Source organism: Balaenoptera acutorostrata, chromosome 20 (genome assembly GCF_949987535.1).
Source record: "Balaenoptera acutorostrata chromosome 20, mBalAcu1.1, whole genome shotgun sequence".
NCBI classification, from domain to species: Eukaryota; Metazoa; Chordata; class Mammalia; order Artiodactyla; family Balaenopteridae; genus Balaenoptera; species Balaenoptera acutorostrata.
The window spans coordinates 23,699,399-23,718,211 of record NC_080083.1 but is presented as its reverse complement, the minus strand read 5'-3'; the positions used below and the strand labels follow the sequence as shown (position 1 = coordinate 23,718,211).

Genomic DNA, 18,813 nt, shown 5'->3' with positions numbered 1-18,813 from the left:
TGCATGGGTTTATCTCTGGGCTTTCTATCCTGTTCCATCGATCTGTATTTATGTTTTTATGCCAGTAACATATTGTCTTGCTTACTGTGGCTTTGTAGTATAGTCTGAAGTCAGGGAGTCTGATTCCTCCAGCTCCGCTTTTTTCCCTCAAAATTGCTTTGGCTATTCGGGGTCTTTTGTGTCTCCATACAAATTTTAAGATTTTTTGTTCTAGTTCTGTAAAAGATGCCATTGGTAATTTGATAGGGATTGCACTGACTCCATAGATTGCTTTGGGTAGAACAGTCATTTTCACAATATTGATTCTTCCAATCCAAGAACATGGTATATCTCTCCATCTGTTTGTATCATCTTTGATTTCTTTCACCAGTGCCTTATAGTTTTCTGATACAGGTCTTTTACCTCCTTAGGTAGGTTTATTCCTAGGTATTTTATTCTTTTTGTTGCAATGGTGAATGGGATTGTTTCCTTAATTTCTCTTTCTGATCTTTCGTTGTCAGTGTATAGGAATGCAAGAGGTCTCTGTGCATTAATTCTGTATCCTGCAACTTTACCAAATTCATTGATTAGCTCTAGTAGTTTTCTGCTGGCATCTTTAGGATTTTCTATGTATAGTATCATGTCATCTGCAAACAGTGACAGTTTTACTTCTTCTTTTCCAATTTGTAGTCCTTTTATTTCTTTTTCTTCTCTAATTGCCGTGGCTAGGACTTCCAAAACTATGTTGAATAACAGTGGCAAGAGTGGACATCCTTGTCTTGTTCCTGATCTTAGAGGAAATGCTTTCAGTTTTTCACCATTGAGAATAATGTCTGCTGTGGGTTTGTCGTACATGGCCTTTATTATGTTGAGGTAGGTTCCCTCTGTGCCCACTTTCTGGAGAGTTTTTATCATAAATAGGTGTTGAACTTTGTCAAAAGCTTCTTCTGCATCTATTGAGATGATCGTACGGCTTTCATTCTTCAATTTGTTAATATGGTGTATCACACTGATTGATTTGAATATATTGAAGAATCCTTGCATCCCTGGGATAAATCCCACGTGACCATGGTGTATGATCCTTTTAATGTGTTGTTGGATTCTGTTTGCTAGTATTTTGTTGAGGATTTTTGCATCTATATTCATCAGTGATATTGGTCTGTAATTTTTTTTGTAGTATCTTTTTCTGGTTTTGGTATCAGGGTGATGGTGGCCTAGTAGAATGAGTTTGGGAGTGTTTTAATAAATGTTTCAAAATAATCCAATTGAACAATTTCAATATTAAACTTCTTCCTTCAACACGACCTCAGAGAGTTTTTCATTTTTATATTCTTTATAAGGAAAGCCAAATTATTTGGAAAGATGAATTTTAAGTGCTATTTGAAAATCCGGGGGGTGGGGCAAAAAAGATTATTTCCTTGAAGGAGATCCAAGCACATATACAATTAATATAATTTATACTTACAATTGTAATGTGAGACATAAAAAAGAATTAAAAATTTAATAATTAATCCTTCTATATAACAAAGTGGTTTACCTATATGAAGCCACATGAGAAGCAGTTGTCAGAGAGAGAAAAATATTAATGATTACTCTGTCAAAGAAAGTGTAGTATTCTCTTAAGGAGCACATACTACATGGCTTTTTAAATATTCTCCATGTTATATATCTCATGGTAATATATCATATTACCTAGAAATTATTAAAATGGTAAGACATAATAGGAAGAAATTTTATTTTCTATTTTCAATAATGACAGGCTAGGTAAATCAGATCAATCCTACCAATGAAAACAAGTAGGAAAACCGGGGAGTTTATTTTTCTTTAATTCTGCTTGAAGTTACTGAATATTTAACAAAATAGTGATGAGTTACTAGGTCCAAATCCAAGAGGACAAGGAAATCCAGACATGTGAGCTGGTATTTAGGCCTAGATGCACTGGATGATTCTAGAGGGGGCTTCTAAGAGACTGAGTAGTGCTTTTGATAGACTTGTGGAACTAGGTAGTCATGTTCAAGGGGGTCTACTTTCCCTGCATGCTTTGGGTTGAAACATAAAGGGACATACAATAGAAATAAGAGTGAACCTGTAGTAATCAGGATTTTACAGCTATTTCAGGTGACCTTTATTTAAATAATTTAAGTAATCTCAATCTGTGAAATTGGATTAAGATGATCCAAGCCTAGAGTGTCACAGAACTCTGGTATCATCTCAAACTCAAATCTGTTTCTACAAATCTTTTTAAAAAATTCTAGCAAACAAGGAGTCAAGACATCATAAATGAGAACTAACAGTAAACAACAAAAACACAACTAAAAGGGAGCCAGATATTGAAATGATCAGAAACAGACCATGTTTACTATGTTTAAATAGTTTGGCAATTTGAGAAAAACTGAATTCTAGAGAACCAGAAGCTATCACTATTTAGTAAAATGTTTTATCAATGCATATATGTTCAATTTTATCAAATGCTTTTGGTGCATATATTGAGATAATTTGTATCATTTTCTCCTTTATTCTGCTAATGTGGCAAATTACACTCACTGATTTTTTTTTTATTAATTAATTAATTTATTTATTTTTGGCTATGTTGGGTCTTCGTTTCTGTGCGAGGGCTTTCTCTAGTTGCGGCAAGTGGGGGCCACTCTTCATCGCGGTGCGCGGGCCTCTCACTATCGTGGCCTCTCTTGTTGTAGAGCACAGGCTCCAGCCGCGCAGGCTCAGTAGTTGTGGCTCACAGGCCTAGCTGCTCCGCGGCATGTGGGATCTTCCCAGACCAGGGCTCGAACCCGTGTCCCCTGCATTAGCAGGCAGATTCTCAACCACTGCGCCACCAGGGAAGCCCTACACTCACTGATTTTGAGTAGTAAACCAGCCTTAATTGTAGAATTATCCCAAATGGATTATGACACATTACCCCTCTGTGTATTTTTTTTTTCTGCTAGTATTTTGTTTAGGATTTTTCGTATCTATGTTAATGAGTAAGACAGGACTCTAGCTTTCCTTTTTCATAATGCTCTTGTTAAGTTTCAATATCAAGGTGGTCTTAAATCATGAAACAAGATGAGGCATAACCTGACCTTTTTATTCTATAGAAGAGACTTCTTAATATTGCCATTGTTTATTCTTTTTTTTAACTGAATCATAGTTGATTTACAAGATTGTGTTAGTTTCAGGTGTACGGCAAAGTGATTCAGCTACATATTTTTTTCAGACTATTTTCCATTATAGGTTATTACAAGATATTGAATATAGTTCCCTGTGCTATACAGTAAATCCTTATTGTTTATCTATGCCATTGTTTATTCGTAAACATTAGATAGAATTCTCTGGAGAAGGTATCTAGATCTGAAGCTATCTTTGTGAGATTTTTCTTTCCTTAGCAAAGTTTTATATCCACTTAGACAACAAAGTACAGGAATTATAAGTGTACACCATGACAAATTTTCACAAGTGAACATACTAATATAATAGGAGTATAATCTATAATATAACAGTAAAAATTATAAAATAATATATTTATAACTACACTACTTAATTATGGAAGTCACTTTTATGTTCTTATCATGGAAAACTGGAGCTACTTATATCTCAGAAGGTTAATTTACCCACAAAGTTTCTAATGTCAAATAACTTACTAGGAGAAATTATATTTGGGGGGGAAATCATGCCAACTTTCCAATCTTTCCCATATAAAACAGCCACACCTTGAATGTGAAATGAAGGATTATTCTAGCTCTGATAAGACTTTAGGAAAACTATTTGACAGCATTTGCAAAGAAATCTCAAAATATTCATGCTCTCTAACTCAGGAATCCATAGGCACACAGAAGAAGATTATATAAATATAAGAAAAATGTTTTCAAAAGTATTTTGTGACATTTAAGTTAAATATAAGTTAAAAGAGCAGAGTATAATACAGGATTGGACATGTTAAGACTAGCCAGAAACGGGTGACTTCGACATTCATGGCTATATTTTTCCTTCATTTTATAAATTTATAAGCAAGAACATGAATAAGCACTAAAATCAGGCTAGAGTCGTTAAACAAAAATTAAACATTAATCACTTTATTCAGGAGTTAATGGCAGAATCTTATCTATTGCCAGAGGTAATAATGAATTGCAATCAACACCAATTCCACTGGTGACCAATGGCCTATTAAGGTGTTGTCATCAGCATAATTTCTTAGAGCTTAAATGTGGAAGACGAGTATGTCCTTCACAGTTCACAGGATTGTGGTGCAGAAACGTGGCAAGTCTGGACTTGCTTTTTTGAAAGCATATTAAGTCTAGCCTCATTCCAGCAAGTCTACTTTCATCTAACAGTTAAACAGCTGAACAGTTACTGAATGATGCAGGTCACTTTCCTTTTATGTAGGCACACAAACACACAATTATAGCAAAGAAGAGCTGAAAAGTTATTCCCTGTCACATAACTGAAAATTATTCAGAATGACAATACAATGAGCTATCCTGACGAAAGTGTGTGACACAGATAAGTTGGACAGGAATCTAATACTTGAGAACTAGATCTCATTGGTAGATTTTGTAGATCTATTATAAATTAGCTAAATAACACTGATGCTGCCTAATTACTCTGCTTCAGATTTCTCTTCACTGAAATAACCATAATTTTTTCATACAGAGGAGAAAAGTAAGCCATTCTTATAAAGATTCTGAAATCTAAAATATATGGGGCTGTAAGCAAAAAGCCATTCAATAATTCCCTTTGAGTGAAAAATATGTAATGCTTCTCTCATCAAACCACATCATGTAAGCATTTGTGATCAGTCTTGAAGTATTTTTGTATTTGTTTTACATAAAACAGTGTGACCTTTGATTCCCTCCCTGTGGTTTGTTTTAAACTGTTGTTCTTTTCTGAATAGTTGTGCTTTCTATTACATGCTGTCACTTAGTTTCACTATGTCATCCCTATTATTAGAATTGTTTTGTTGTATACTTGACAATTCAAAAGAATGGTGATTATAAGGATACCTTATAATCAGCATAAAGTTTACAAGCCATGGGCTTCCCTGGTGGCGCAGTGGTTGAGAGTCTGCCTGCTAATGCGGGGGACACGGGTTCGAGCCCTGGTCTGGGAAGATCCCACATGCCACGGAGCAGCTGGGCCCGTGAGCCACAATTGCTGAGCCTGCGCGTCTGGAGCCTGTGCCCCGCGACGGGAGGGGCCGCGATAGAGAAAGGCCCGCGCACCGCAATGAAGAGCGGTCCCCGCACCGCGATGAAGAGTGGCCCCCGCTTGCCGCAACTGGAGAAAGCCCTCGCACGAACCGAAGACCCAACACAGCCAAAAATAAATAAATAAATAAATAAATAAATAAGAAAATCCTTAAAAAAAAAAAAAAGTTTACAAGCCATCGTCATAATTAACCCTCGCACATACACAAAGAGAACTCACTTGACAAACATGCAGGGGGCAGCTCTGTGACATTAAAGAATCTTTGAATGTGCCAGGGATTTCACTCAAGTTTTGTTAAGGAATAATATTTTTTTTTATGTCAAGAAGATTCATAAATGTTCAAACATGCAAAGGGATGTCAGTATAGGTAGAATGATGCAAATCACACTCACACTCACACACAAAAAAAAATCCAGAAGTTACTACTTAAAACATGTAAAGCTTCTTTCCAAAGTAATTAGATTACAGACTTTGACCTAGCTAACAGACTTAAATATTTTAAATTGGATAAATACAAACCTTATAATCATTACAATAAAATATAAAGTATGATTTAGGAACCTTAAGAGATTAAATACCTAATCATTTAGTCACTAGTTCTCTTGAGTGACAAAATAATTCTGACTTACTTAAGTTTGTTTGACCTTTGCAAATGAAAAGGGAAGAAGGGACAATCTCAATGCAATTCAGGAGAGAAACGTGATAATTACTCTGCAAAATCGCACCTCCTAGAGACTAATGGATACTCACTTTAGCAGCACTAATGACTGTGGCAGTATAAGACTGAATGTTGTCCCCACAGGCTCCACCACGGGACTGATGACATCGAATCAACTGGAAAGAGAGAGAATGACCAGAAAGTTATTTCTATTAAACTGTTTAACTCTACAGGCTCTTAAGATAGAGCTTATTTACCATGCAGAATGATGGTGGTGGGTGGGAATGTTTGCATGAGTGTTTTCCAGACAAACAGCTGAAAGCCCTGCTGAGACACTTTTACCCCTTTTTATAATCTACTGGTGCCACTCAAGCAGTTTCATGCTCAAATACGATTTTTAATTACAAGATGAATAGCCTTTAAGAATTCATAAACTCTGAAATGGTAGGATTTGAGATCTGGCAGGCTTTCCACAAATAAATTTTAGAAACATAATCAAAGGACTTAGCCATGACTTCCTAACATTAAATATTTAACATGCTAACAAATTGGAGGTTTTGTCCTCTTAATTCCTACATAAAGATTGTAAAAGGAAACTTTAAAAAATAGACAAAAGAATGTGCAGTATTTCCATTTTCAATTGTGTTTGTCAGAAAGTGGCACAAATTATGCATAAATCAACTATGACACATAATAGCTGTCCACTTCAGAGGGCTCACCAGTTTTAACATTAGAATGAAAAAGACATGCCCTTATTCATAAATAAATAAATCAAACTGCCAATTTCCAAAGTGAATCACTAGTTTGACATGCATGATTCTCTCATGTGCTGAGCAATTAACCAAGACTAAATTCTCCACTGCTCCTACACTTCCTAAATTTAGTTTAAAGAAAAAATAGAAAGAAAAAGAAAGAAAAGAAGAAAGAAAGAGAAAGAACGAAAGGGAAATATAAAAATCATTAGCCAGATTTTTACACTTAAAAGGCAATAGTAGGGCTTCCCTGGTGGCGCAGTGGTTGAGAATCTGCCTGCTAATGCAGGGCACACGGGTTCGAGCCCTGGTCTGGGAGGATCCCACATGCCGCGGAGCAACCAGGCCCGTGAGCCACAATTACTGAGCCTGCGCGTCTGGAGCCTGTGCTCCGCAACAAGAGAGGCCGCGATAGTGAGAGGCCCGCGCACCGCGATGAAGAGTGTCTCCCGCTTGCCGCAACTAAAGAAAGCCTTCGCACAGAAACGAAGACCCAACACAGCCAAAAATAAATAAATTAAAAAAAAAAAAAAGGCAATAGTAGACTATTAGAACAGCTCCACATTGTGATATGAATTATTAAAAGCGTTCAGAATTCAGAACAAATCTTCCTCTCCCGAAATATAAAAACAAAAAAAATGCTCTATATAATTTAAAACCAGGTCACTTGATAAAGATTAATATGTGAACCTTTTATTCTTTTATTTTAAAATCAAACTTTTCTTCATCACTGATTTGTATTTTTTAAAAAAAATCCCTTAAGACAACAGTGCTGTGGAATTTTCCAAATCGCAGGTGCCTGGCAATGTAGTTTCACACAAGGGAAAAGAGGGAGCTTGAAAAGTGATCATTTTAGCTAATGAAAAGAATCTCTCTCACTTCTTCACCCAGTCACTCATACATTCATTCACAAATACACATTTGAAGAATTATGAAAATTATCCCCTCTGCTGCCTCCTGCAGCATGTGCAAGGAAAGACATATCTTAGAAACACTACCATCTTTTCCCTGCTTCAGGTAATTAAAATAATCAAGGAAAACAAGCAATACTATCACCTTTTCCATTCATCTAAATCTGAGTCAGCATTTCTACATAAACATAACTAAGCCAGAAATTTGTTTAAAACTTAGACTCATTACAAAAGTTATATTTGCATCTCAGTACATCAAAATAAAAGGTAAACCAGAAATTTCCATAGTGCAAAATTCTATCATGCCCAAATCCCAGGAAATATTGGTAAGTGAAAAAAAGCAACGTATAAAAGACCATGTATATAATGTTATCTTTGGGGAAATAAAGGGAAATATAAATATATATATAACATATGAGAAAATATATAAGCATATAAATAAATATAAAGACAAATGTATACAATTATGTATCAAATGAAAACTGTAACAATGAAGGAAGGCAGAAAAAGAGGGATACAGGACAAACTAACTAAAATAACCTATGAACACAGTATTTGATTGCATACCTTCAGTTTTAGGCAGTAATGAAAGTAGAGAAAATTGCAAGAAAATCCTGAACTCTTTGTAGTTGGTTTGATTTTTGCAGAGGTAAGGTATGAGCAAGCAACTCTGTAATTACTTTTTGGCATTATAGGATTGAAGAAATGAAGAAAACGTGCTGATGTCATGGTCTCCTATCCAAAACAAAGGACATACAAATAGGAAATGGGGGACAAAAAGAGAGAATCCTGTGGAAATACCAATGTGAACTCTTCATTTCCAAAATGTACATGTGTATATGGGTATACATGGGTGCACAAATATGCATATATGTATATTTGCTTCTTTATGTGTATAATAAGAAGTGTGTGTGGATATATAACATGCATATTTCTGAAGTTTGTCCACTGAAAGAGTCTAGAAGCAAAAATACGCCAGTAACAATGAACACATCTACTGGACAAAAGCTTAGTAACTAATACCATTGCCCATTAAAAAGAAACAGTAAAATCAGAAGAAGATGATTCCAGGGCTGAGACAAGGCAAGTACAAGATGGACCTGGACATATTCTTATGATAGCAAGTAAGGAAATCTTTTTTTTTTAATTTTGATGAAGCCACAACACAATGTCACAAGAAGCAGACTAAAGTGGCTCTCATCGGTCAACTCTGGCATAATTTGAAAACCAAAATAGTTAAAGACAGAAAAAAATTAAAAACTACTTAAAAAATAGGAATCGTTAACACCTATCAAAACTATAGATACAGGAAGATTTAAAAAGAAGGGAAAGTTCTTGATTATGATAGAAAGCCAAATGCCTACAGGTAAATGTGTAGTGTGAAGTGGAAAACCATTAATATGCAATCCTCATAGTAAAGACTGGTTCAGGCAGGAATCATCAATGGATGCTAAAATTAGGTAGGCTAAGATTTCGATGAAACGCAGGATATAAGCATGCTCTTTCCAAATTATTAGTTACAAGAGGAAAAAATAGTGCTTATTCAGTACAGAAACTGGACAAGACCTTGACAAAATTAGCATCACCAACAAAGGACAGACATATACCATGTGCCTCCAGATGTGACACTGTGGGAAGTCCAGAACAGCACTCATACAATACTACAGTATTCCAGACAGAAATACGTAACCCGAATATAATCAAGAGAAAACATCAAAACACTGAAAATAAAAAGCATTCTATTAAAAAGAAAAAGGGGTAGATGTAGGGGGCTATAGTCTTCAAAATTACCAATCCTGTAAAAGATAAAGAAAGAAAGGGACACTCCTACAAGATATAATACCTGATCCTAGACTGGATCTGTACTATAGGAAAAAATTTTCTACAAATGATATAATAGGATTAATTGACAAAATTGGAACATGGATGCTATAATAGATAAAAGTAGCTTATCAATATTAAATTGGCAGACTTCCCTGGTAGCACAGTGGTTAAGAATCTGCCTGCCAATGCAGGGGACATGGGTTCGAGCCCTGGTCCGGGAAGATCTCACATGCCGCGGAGCAACTAAGCCCATGCGCCACAACTACTGAGCCTGCACTCTAGAGCTCGCGAGCCACAACTACTGAGCCCACATGCCACAACTACTGAAGCCCACGTGCCTAGAGCCTGTGCTCTGCAACAAGAGAAGCCACTGCAATGAGAAGCCCACGCACTGCAACGAAGAGTAGTCCCCGCTCACAACTAGAGAAAGCCCGCGTGCAGCAACGAAGACCCAACATAGTCAAAAATAAAATAAATAAAATAAATAAATTTTTAAAAAATTAAATTGGCTGATAACTTAAGTATTCTGGGGTAATGTGATATATGCAACTTACTCTGAGATTGTTCAGAGGTCAACCTGAGTAAAGAGTACATGGGTGTACTTTATAACATTTGTACTCTATTCTTGCAGGTTTTCTGCAAGTCTTCCAAATTAAAAGTACACTTAAAAATAGGCACTGAAAAACAAACCCAATCAAGATAATATGGCCTCTTGGTTAAAACTGTAGTCAAAGAGCATTTTCAGTGAAAGAGATTGTTGCTCCAAAATTTAATTTCTACAGTTCCACACTCAGCCCAAATGCTACTACAATCAGAAACTGTTAATAAATACTAGCTCTTACGTAAATACCATGGAAACACATTTATCTGGAAATATTTCTTCCAAAGGATGGTACAACCATCTGATTAGTAAACTCCTTGTGAATGCCACTACACGTCCTGGTCTCTGTATATAACACTAGATATTACTGACACGTATCTCTACAAAGGCAAAGGCAAGACAAAGGCAAGACAACTGGCACACTTTGATGCTATACATCTATGAAGGAAGTTTTTTCCATAAGAAAATAATATGTAACTATTTGCATAATACCTACAATTCTAAATGAGTAGTTTCCCACACTTGACAATAAATCTGCAAGAGCCAAGGGACAATGTATATATCTTCCTCTTGGAAGTCCTGGATGTCTCCGGCACTCAAAGAAATTTCCTACAGACGTAATCATTAGAAGATACCATGATATCAGCACACTGAATTGTATGCCTCTTGTCTTATTTGAAAAGAATGAATTTGAAAAGTGATATACTGGATAATCAAGAGAAAGAAGAGGGTAGAGTATAAATACAGCATTCACTAAAATGCAAAATACCTATATGTAGCGGACAGAATTTTGGAAAAAGCATCAAGGGATTCATCCAGAAAAATAAATTTCTCCAGTAGTTTCTTGATTTTGTGAATTCCAGAGGCTAGAGGTATACTGTGGTTTCACCAAATAATTGTTGTACTTACCATATCCAGACTTGTGTCAAGAACTCTTCAATACATATTATTTCATATTATTCTCAATACACAGTAACCATAGAAACAAGCAAAACTGGAACAAAAAAATGATCATCTTCTTTGAAGTCTGTAATTTTGTTTTAGATTTCGTTCTATATTCATATGCAGGTCACTAAATGGCATAAAAAGGGATTTGCCCTTTGCTTTCAACTAGACGTAAAAAAAGTTTCAATGTATAAATATAATATCTTCATTTACTATGATGACCTTAAGAGATGAGATTGATAAATAACAACAAATGGCAGTACCCTTGTTTAGATTTAAATGTACACATATAGTTGAAGTCCATTCAATTATTCTATGCCTCAGGTTCCCAACCTACTACTAAAGACCGAAGTCATTCCTGCCTCCTGATTTCTAGCTCCACAGAAACTCCTGTGATGATATCAATGCTGTGATTTAAAGTTAATGGAGTAAAGTTCTCTATATAAAACTAAGCCTAGAAAAGTAAGGCTGAGTCCAAATACTGATCCTGAGCAATAAGATCAGACAACTGGGTGCCCAATTAAAACAAAAACCAAACCAGAGAAAACAAACTAGTAAGTTAAACATTCATTATTGGTTGTTAATTACCTTTGGAAAACTCTTCAACACTTGCTCCATTACAAATATTCCAACACAGGCCCCGCTTACCTTGTTTTCTGCATAAGCAAGCCAGCGGCTCCCAAGAGCAATAGGATTCATGTTGGGCCCGGGACAAGGGTAGCAGCCTGAAAATTTTCAAATGGCAATGTAAGAAATTTAATAATTTCTGTTGGTGCATCATACTTTGATGCCATAAAAACAGAATAATCAAATGCTTTTATTTTTTCAAGTCTCACATAAAATTCCCATAACCTAGTCATTATTTTAATAGCTAAAAGAGGTTCATTTTTTTCTCCTCTACAGTTTCCTTTGGGTTTTGACTCTGTTCCAATAAGAAATAAATCTGGGAAGAACTGGTATTCACTTTTTGCAAAAATTGGGCATTTTATACAGTTATTCCTGGAACAAGAGAGAGAAGCCAAGAAGAATCATTTAAAGATCATAAGCCTACAATTTCATAAGTCTAGCAAAAATGTTTAGAGAAGAAAGAGAAAGGATACAATTGGCTCAGGAATTTAAGGGCAAAGATAAGAAAGACATAACCCTAAAATAAAATGACAATAATAGGGGCGGGGTAGAACAAGTAACTTAGGTGTGGAGCTAATGGGGAGAAGTAATCCACAAAGGGTGCATCACGAGATGTTGGGGAACTAATTTACATAATCCTATGCATTTACATTAAGCATTCAATTTCATTCTTCTTACTTTCAGCCCAGCCAAAAACAAACTCGTAGGTAGGATTATTTTGTGGTTCTCCAATTTCAAAAAAAAAAATCACACATTCCTGAAAGTGGTCACCAACACCATGGAAACACCAATGCCATCTTCCTGAACTACACTAAACAAGACACAACACAATTCAGTCAAGTAAGTGATATCTGTCATCCGTGAGGGTCTCATCTCCCCTTCTGACTATACCAATAAGGTCTCTGAGTATAATGTCCTCATCTGTCAGCTACACAAAATAATATTCCAGTGTTTCACAAAACTGCTTTTAAGGGACTCCTCAAAGGAGACTGCAGAATCAAAGAACACAAAAAGCCTAGCCTAAAGAATTCCTTGTTTATCATTCCACAAGTATCTGGTTAATATTTTCACAAATGTTTTTCCCTAAAATGTACACTGGAGGGTCAAACTGAGGTTATCTATTTCATAGTTTAGGTCTCAATTTGCAATCTAAACTTATACAAGACAGGTTTTTATAAAAATAACCTTTTCTTCCCATGACAAAAAACAAAACAAAACAACAACAAAAAAAACAGCCAAATTGCATGAAACACATGAGCGTAACAGGAAAAAATAGCATAATCAGAATAGCATGAACAGCACACCTGAAAATACCTTACCCAGCAGAAAGTCTCAGTCTAGTACTGATCCTAACAGGAATAGAGTTATCAATGCATGAATAATTAACTACTTTGACAAGTACTGCCAACAATAAAAATAATTTATATGTTCTGTAATATATTTATTTATCTTTTTGCTTCTTTATTTTCTGTCTTCCTTCCACTTGATTAAGGTCAAGTGTTTGTGTCTTTTGTTCACAGCTGAATCTATACTGCTTAGAATAATACCTGAAAAATAGCTTAATAAATGTTTGAATAAATTAAACAATGCACCTAAATTAATCAAAGCATATGTATAAGACACACTTGCAAAAAAAAAAAAAAGTCATCTACAGAAGAAAAATTTTCAAATATTGTGCTTGCATATTCTTTAGGTTAGGCTTTTTGTGTTCATTTTAAAGCCATTTTTTAACAGAAATCTTCCTTAATTGTACATACATGCTTGCCTGAATTCAGAAAGCCTTTTGAGTAGCAATCGTGGTGATTCTGAAATGGTAATGCCGTTGTGTTCACAGCCACTAGAGAAGTGCAAGTCGCTGTTGCTTTTGTTACTGCTAGTTTTCATTTCAGCTCCTTCAACTCCATCTATTTTGAGTTTTCTTTTTTCTTTTTTTTTGGCCACACTGAGCAACCTGTGGGATCTTGGTTCCCTGACCAGGAACTGAACCCGGGCCCTCGGCACAGAGTCCTAACCACTAGACTGCCAGGGAATTCCCTGAGTGTTCATTTTTAAAGAAGATGAAGAAGATAATAATCCGAAGAGAAAATCCATATGTCATACAAAATATAAGATATAAGTTTTCTAATGTTTCGCTCATTGTTTAAAAACTTTTTTTGTATTTCAGGGTTTAAAGTGGTGTGTTTGGAATGTTTGGATTTCTGGAAAATCAGCTTCTGGGTAACTGTGATGTTACTATAATCACTGAAGGCATATTATGGACACATATTATGGACATATATGTAGAAAAAAAGGTCCACTAATATAATACAAAGACAACACACTCTAATATATATATCACACAATACTTACATAATAGATTTCATTATTACACCCACACCTAGTTCACACCAAAATGTACTTTTATATAAGTGTATATACATAGTCCATATATACTTTCAGACTGGAGAAATGAGCATAAACACTGTCTATAAGAAAATTTCCCCTTTTAAAATGTCATGAAAAAAAGAACCAAATAAAAAACAGAAATAAATACCTGTGAATTGTGGCATTACATTAGAGGCAGCTAATCTCCTGAACTTTAAAGTCAACATAATCTAACTCAACCAATTCCGATAACCATTTTGCCTCAACAGATCCTAATAAGTATACTTGCCTTCCAAATACTAAAGGATACTAAGAAAAAATGTGGTTTACAATTCTTCATTTCACTTTTTGAGTCAATGTTTTTAGAAAGCCAGTGGACCTCAAGAATTATAGTGTATTGGAATGAAAGCAAATTGTTTTTCTGCTCTCCAAAAAACATTTTACAGCTGGAATCAGCAGACCATCAGCCTCTCAGCACTATCCCAACTTTATAAGCATGACCCCTTTAAAGATTAACCATTGCCTCCAGCTAAACTCTGAAAACAAGTGAAGAAAAAAGAAACAAAAAACAACAAAAAAAACACAACCCAAACCTCTATAATACTGGGACTAATTCTAACAAGTTTACAATGTTTGTGAACAAAGTAAAAGAGAACTGGATATTTAAAAATATCAGGTTTCCAAATTTAAATAAAGGTAAAATCCACGAATGCTACATGAAGATGATTCCATAACTAAAGGTTCATGAGACTGATGCAATTTTACATGGCATCCTCCCAGAATGTTGGTCCTAGTGGGGAGAAGACCTGAACTTGTTTTGAAAAACAAAGGATTTAACTACTCTCCGTAATACCCTGCCTTATTTTTCTTGGAAAAGACAACTCAAAAGATTTCAGACCTTTTTCGAAAAAACAGATGTCTGCATTTATGGTCAATTGACTTTCAACAACGCTACCAAGACAAGTCAATGGGGAAAGAATAATCCTTTCAACAAATGATGATAGGTCAACTGATATCCGCATGCAAACGAATGAAACTGAACCCTGGCCTCACACTACATACAAAGTCAAAGTGAATCAAAGACTAAAGCTAATGTATTAACCTCTTGGAACAAACCGTGGTAAATCTTCATAACCAGAGGCAATGCTTTCTTAGCTATGACACCAAAAGTACAAGTGATAAAAGAAAAAAATAGATAAATTAAACTTCATCAAAACTAAAATCTTTGTGCTTCAAAGGACACCACCAAGAAAGAGAAAAGACAACTCAGAGAATGGGAATTGGGCAAAACATATATCTGATAACTGACTTGTATCTAAAATATAAACAGAACTAGTATAACTCAATAAAGACAAATAAATCAATGTAAAATTTGACAAAGAAGATAGAAGATGAGCACATGAAAAGATACTCAGCATCATTAGCCATAAGGAAATGCAAATCAAAAAAAAATGGTACTGATGAACCTAGTTGCAGGGCAGGAATAAAGAGGTAGATGTAGAGAATGGACTTGAGGACATGGGGTGGGAGGGCTAAGCTGGGGCGAAGTGAGAGTAGCATTGACATATATACACTACCGAATGTAGAATAGTTGGCTGGTGGGAAGCAGCAGCATAGCACAGGAAGATCAGCTAGGTGCTGTGCGATGACCTAGAGGGGTGGGATAGGGAGGATGAGAGGGAGGCTCAAGAGGGAGGGGATATGGGGACATGTGTATGCATATGGCTGACTCGCTTTGCTGTGCAACAGAAGCTAACACAGTATTGTGAAGCAACTATACTCCAATAAAGATCTATTAAAAAAAAGTATAATCAGATACTACTTTGTGAGATAGCAACAGGATGGCTATATAATCTTTTTTTTTTTTAATAATTTATTTATTTATTTATTTTTGGCTATGTTGGGTCTTCGTTGCTGTGCTAGGGCTTTCTCCAGTTGCGGCGAGCGGGGGCCACTCTTCATCGTGGTGCGCGGGCCTCTCACTATCGTGGCCTCTCTTGTTGTGGAGCACAGGCTCCAGACACGCAGGCTCAGTAGTTGTGGCTCACGGGCCTAGTTGCTCCGCGGCATGTGGGATCTTCCCAGACCAGGGCTCGAACCCGTATCCCCTGCATTGGCAGGCAGATTCTCAACCACTGCACCACCAGGGAAGCCCTATATAATCTTATTAACAATCATTGGTGAGAAAGTGGAACCCTCGTACACTGCTGGTAGGAATGTAAAATGTGCAGTCACTGCGCCCAACAGCTCTTCAAATAGTTAAGGATAGAATTACCATATGACCCAGTAATTCAACTCCTGGGTACATACCCAAGAGAAACGAAAACATCCACACAAATACTTATATCCAAGAGAATCAAAAATAGATGTCCCCATAAAAACCTTTCATTTATGAAAGCATTATTCATAAAAGCCCCCAAAATGGAAACAAACTAAATGGCAAGCAATAAAAAGAAATGACGTATAATATTCCACTGTCAGGATACACCACAGTTTATCCATTCACACACTGAAGGACACTTTGGTTGCTTCCACTTTTGGCAATGTGAATAAAGCTGCTATAAATATCTGTGTGAAGGCTGTGTGGACATAGTTTTCAACTCCTTTGGTTAAATAACAAGAAGTGAGATTGCTGGATTGTATACTAAGAGTAGGTCTAGTTTTGTAAGAAACTGTCAAATTGTATTCCAAAAGTGGCAGCACCATTTTGCCTTCCCACCAGCAATGAGAGTTCCTGTTGTTCCACAACTCTGACAGCATTGGTGTTCTCAGTGTTCTGGATTTTAGACGTGTGATGGTTATCTCATTGCTTTAACTTGCATTTCTCTGATGACATATAATGTGGAGTATCATATCATATGCTTATTATTCTTTGTTGAGGTGCCTGTCAGAGTCACTGGCCCATTTTTTTATCAGGTTGTTTATTTTGTTCTTGTTGAATTTTAAGAGTTCTTTGTATATTTTGGATAACAGCCCATTATTAGATTTGTCCTTTTTTTTTTTTTTGGAGTATAGTTGATCTACAATGTTGTGTTAGTTTCAGGTGTACAGCAAAGTGAATCAGTTATACATACATATAGCCACTCTTTTTTAAGATTCTTTTCCCATATAGGCCATTACAGAGTATTGAGTAGAGTTCCCTGTTCTACTGCATTGTACAGTAGGTTCTTATTAGTTATCTATTTTATTTTATTTTATTTTTAGCTGCATTGGGTCTTGGTTGCTGTTCATGGGCTTCCTCTAGTTGAGGCAAGAGGGGGCTACTCTTCGTTGTGGTGCACGGGCTTCTCACTGCGGTGGCTTCTCTTGTTACGGAACACGGGCTCTAGATGTGCGGGCTTCAGTAGTTGTGGCTCGCAGGCTCTAGAGCGCAAGCTCAGTAGTTGTGGCACATGGGCCCAGCTGCTCCATGGCATGTGGGATCTTCCCGGACCAGGGCTCAAACCCGTGTCCCCTACATTGGCAGGAGGATCCTTAACCACTGCACCACCAGGGAAGTCCTAGTTATCTATTTTATATATAGTAGTGTATATATGTCAATCCCAATCTCCCAATTTATCCCTCCCCACCTTATCCCCTGTTAACCATAAGTCTGTCTTCTACATCTGTGACTCTACTTCTGTTTTGTAGAGAAGGTAAGTTCATCTGTACCCCTTTTTATAGATTCCACACATAAGCAATATCATATGATATTTGTCTTTCTGTGTGTGACTTACCTCACTCAGTATGATAATCTCCAGGTCCATCCATGTTGCTGCAAATGGTATTATTTTGTTCTTTTTTTATGGCTGAGTGATACTCCATTGTATATATGTATCACATCTTCTTTATCCATTCCTCCGTTGATGGGCATTTAGGTTGCTTCCATGTCCTGCCTATTGTAAATACTGCTGCAGTGAACACTGGGGTGCATGTATCTTTTCGAATTATGGTTTTCTCCAGGTATATGCTAGGAGTGGGATTGCTGGGTCATATGGTAGTTCTATTTTTAGTTTTTTAAGGAACCTCCATACTGTTCTCCATAGTGGCTGTACCAGTTTACATTCCCACCAACAGTGTAGGAGGGTTCCCTTTTCTCCACATCCTCTCCAGCATTTATTGTTTGTAGATTTTTTTGATGATGGCCATCGTGACTGGTGTGAGGTGACACCTCACTGTAGTTTTGATTTGCATTTCTCTAATAATTAGCAACGTTGAGCATCTTTTCAAGTGTTTTTTGGCCTTCTGTATGTCTTCTTTGGAGAAATGTCTATTTAGATCTTCCACCCATTTTTTGATTGGTTTGTTTGTTTTTTTGATATTGAGCTGCATGAGCTGTTTGTATATTTTGGAGATTAATCCCTTGTCGGTTGCTTTGTTGGCAAATATTAGGTTTGTCTATTACAAATATTTTCTCTCAGTCTGTGGCCTTTCTTCTCATTTTCTTGACATTGTCTTTTGCAGAGCATAAGTTTTTAATTTTAGTGAAGCCCACTTTATCAGTTATTTCTTTCGTGCCTTTGGTGATGTTATCTAAAAAGGCATCACCATACCCAAGGTCATCTAGGTTTACACTTATGTTATCTTCTATAAATCTTATACTTTATGTATTACATTTAGGCCTGTGATACTTTTTGAGTTAATTTTTGTGAAGGATGTATAGTCTGTGTCTAAATTCAGTTTTATGCCTGTGAACGTCCAGCTGTTCAGTACCATTTGTTAAAGAGACTATCTCTGCTCCATTGTGCTACCTCTGCTTCTTCATCAAAGATTTATTTCTGGGCTCTCTATTCTGTTCCGTTGATCTATTTGTCTATTCTTTTGCCAATGCCACACTGTCTTGATTACTGTAGCTTTATAGTAAATCTTGAAGTTGGGTAACAACATGGAGGAAACATGATATTATTCACTGAAAGAAGCCAATCAGAGAAGGCTACATACTATGATTCCAACTATATGACATTCTAGGAA

The 18,813-nt window shown here is 36.2% G+C and overlaps 1 protein-coding gene across 5 annotated transcripts in view; it reads right to left on the bottom strand.

Annotated features, from left to right (window-relative positions):
* BCAS3 (BCAS3 microtubule associated cell migration factor) overlaps positions 1-18,813 on the bottom strand; it is a 577,971-nt gene that overhangs the window by 425,198 nt on the left and 133,960 nt on the right. For all 5 annotated transcript variants that reach the window (XM_057536260.1, XM_007190268.2, XM_057536261.1 and 2 more), the window contains exons 10-11: positions 11,521-11,597; positions 5,932-6,015 (exon numbers count right to left, since the gene is read on the bottom strand). In XM_057536260.1, coding sequence (XP_057392243.1) covers positions 5,932-6,015; positions 11,521-11,597 — 161 coding nt within the window. The remainder of the gene's footprint in view (positions 1-5,931; positions 6,016-11,520; positions 11,598-18,813) is intronic.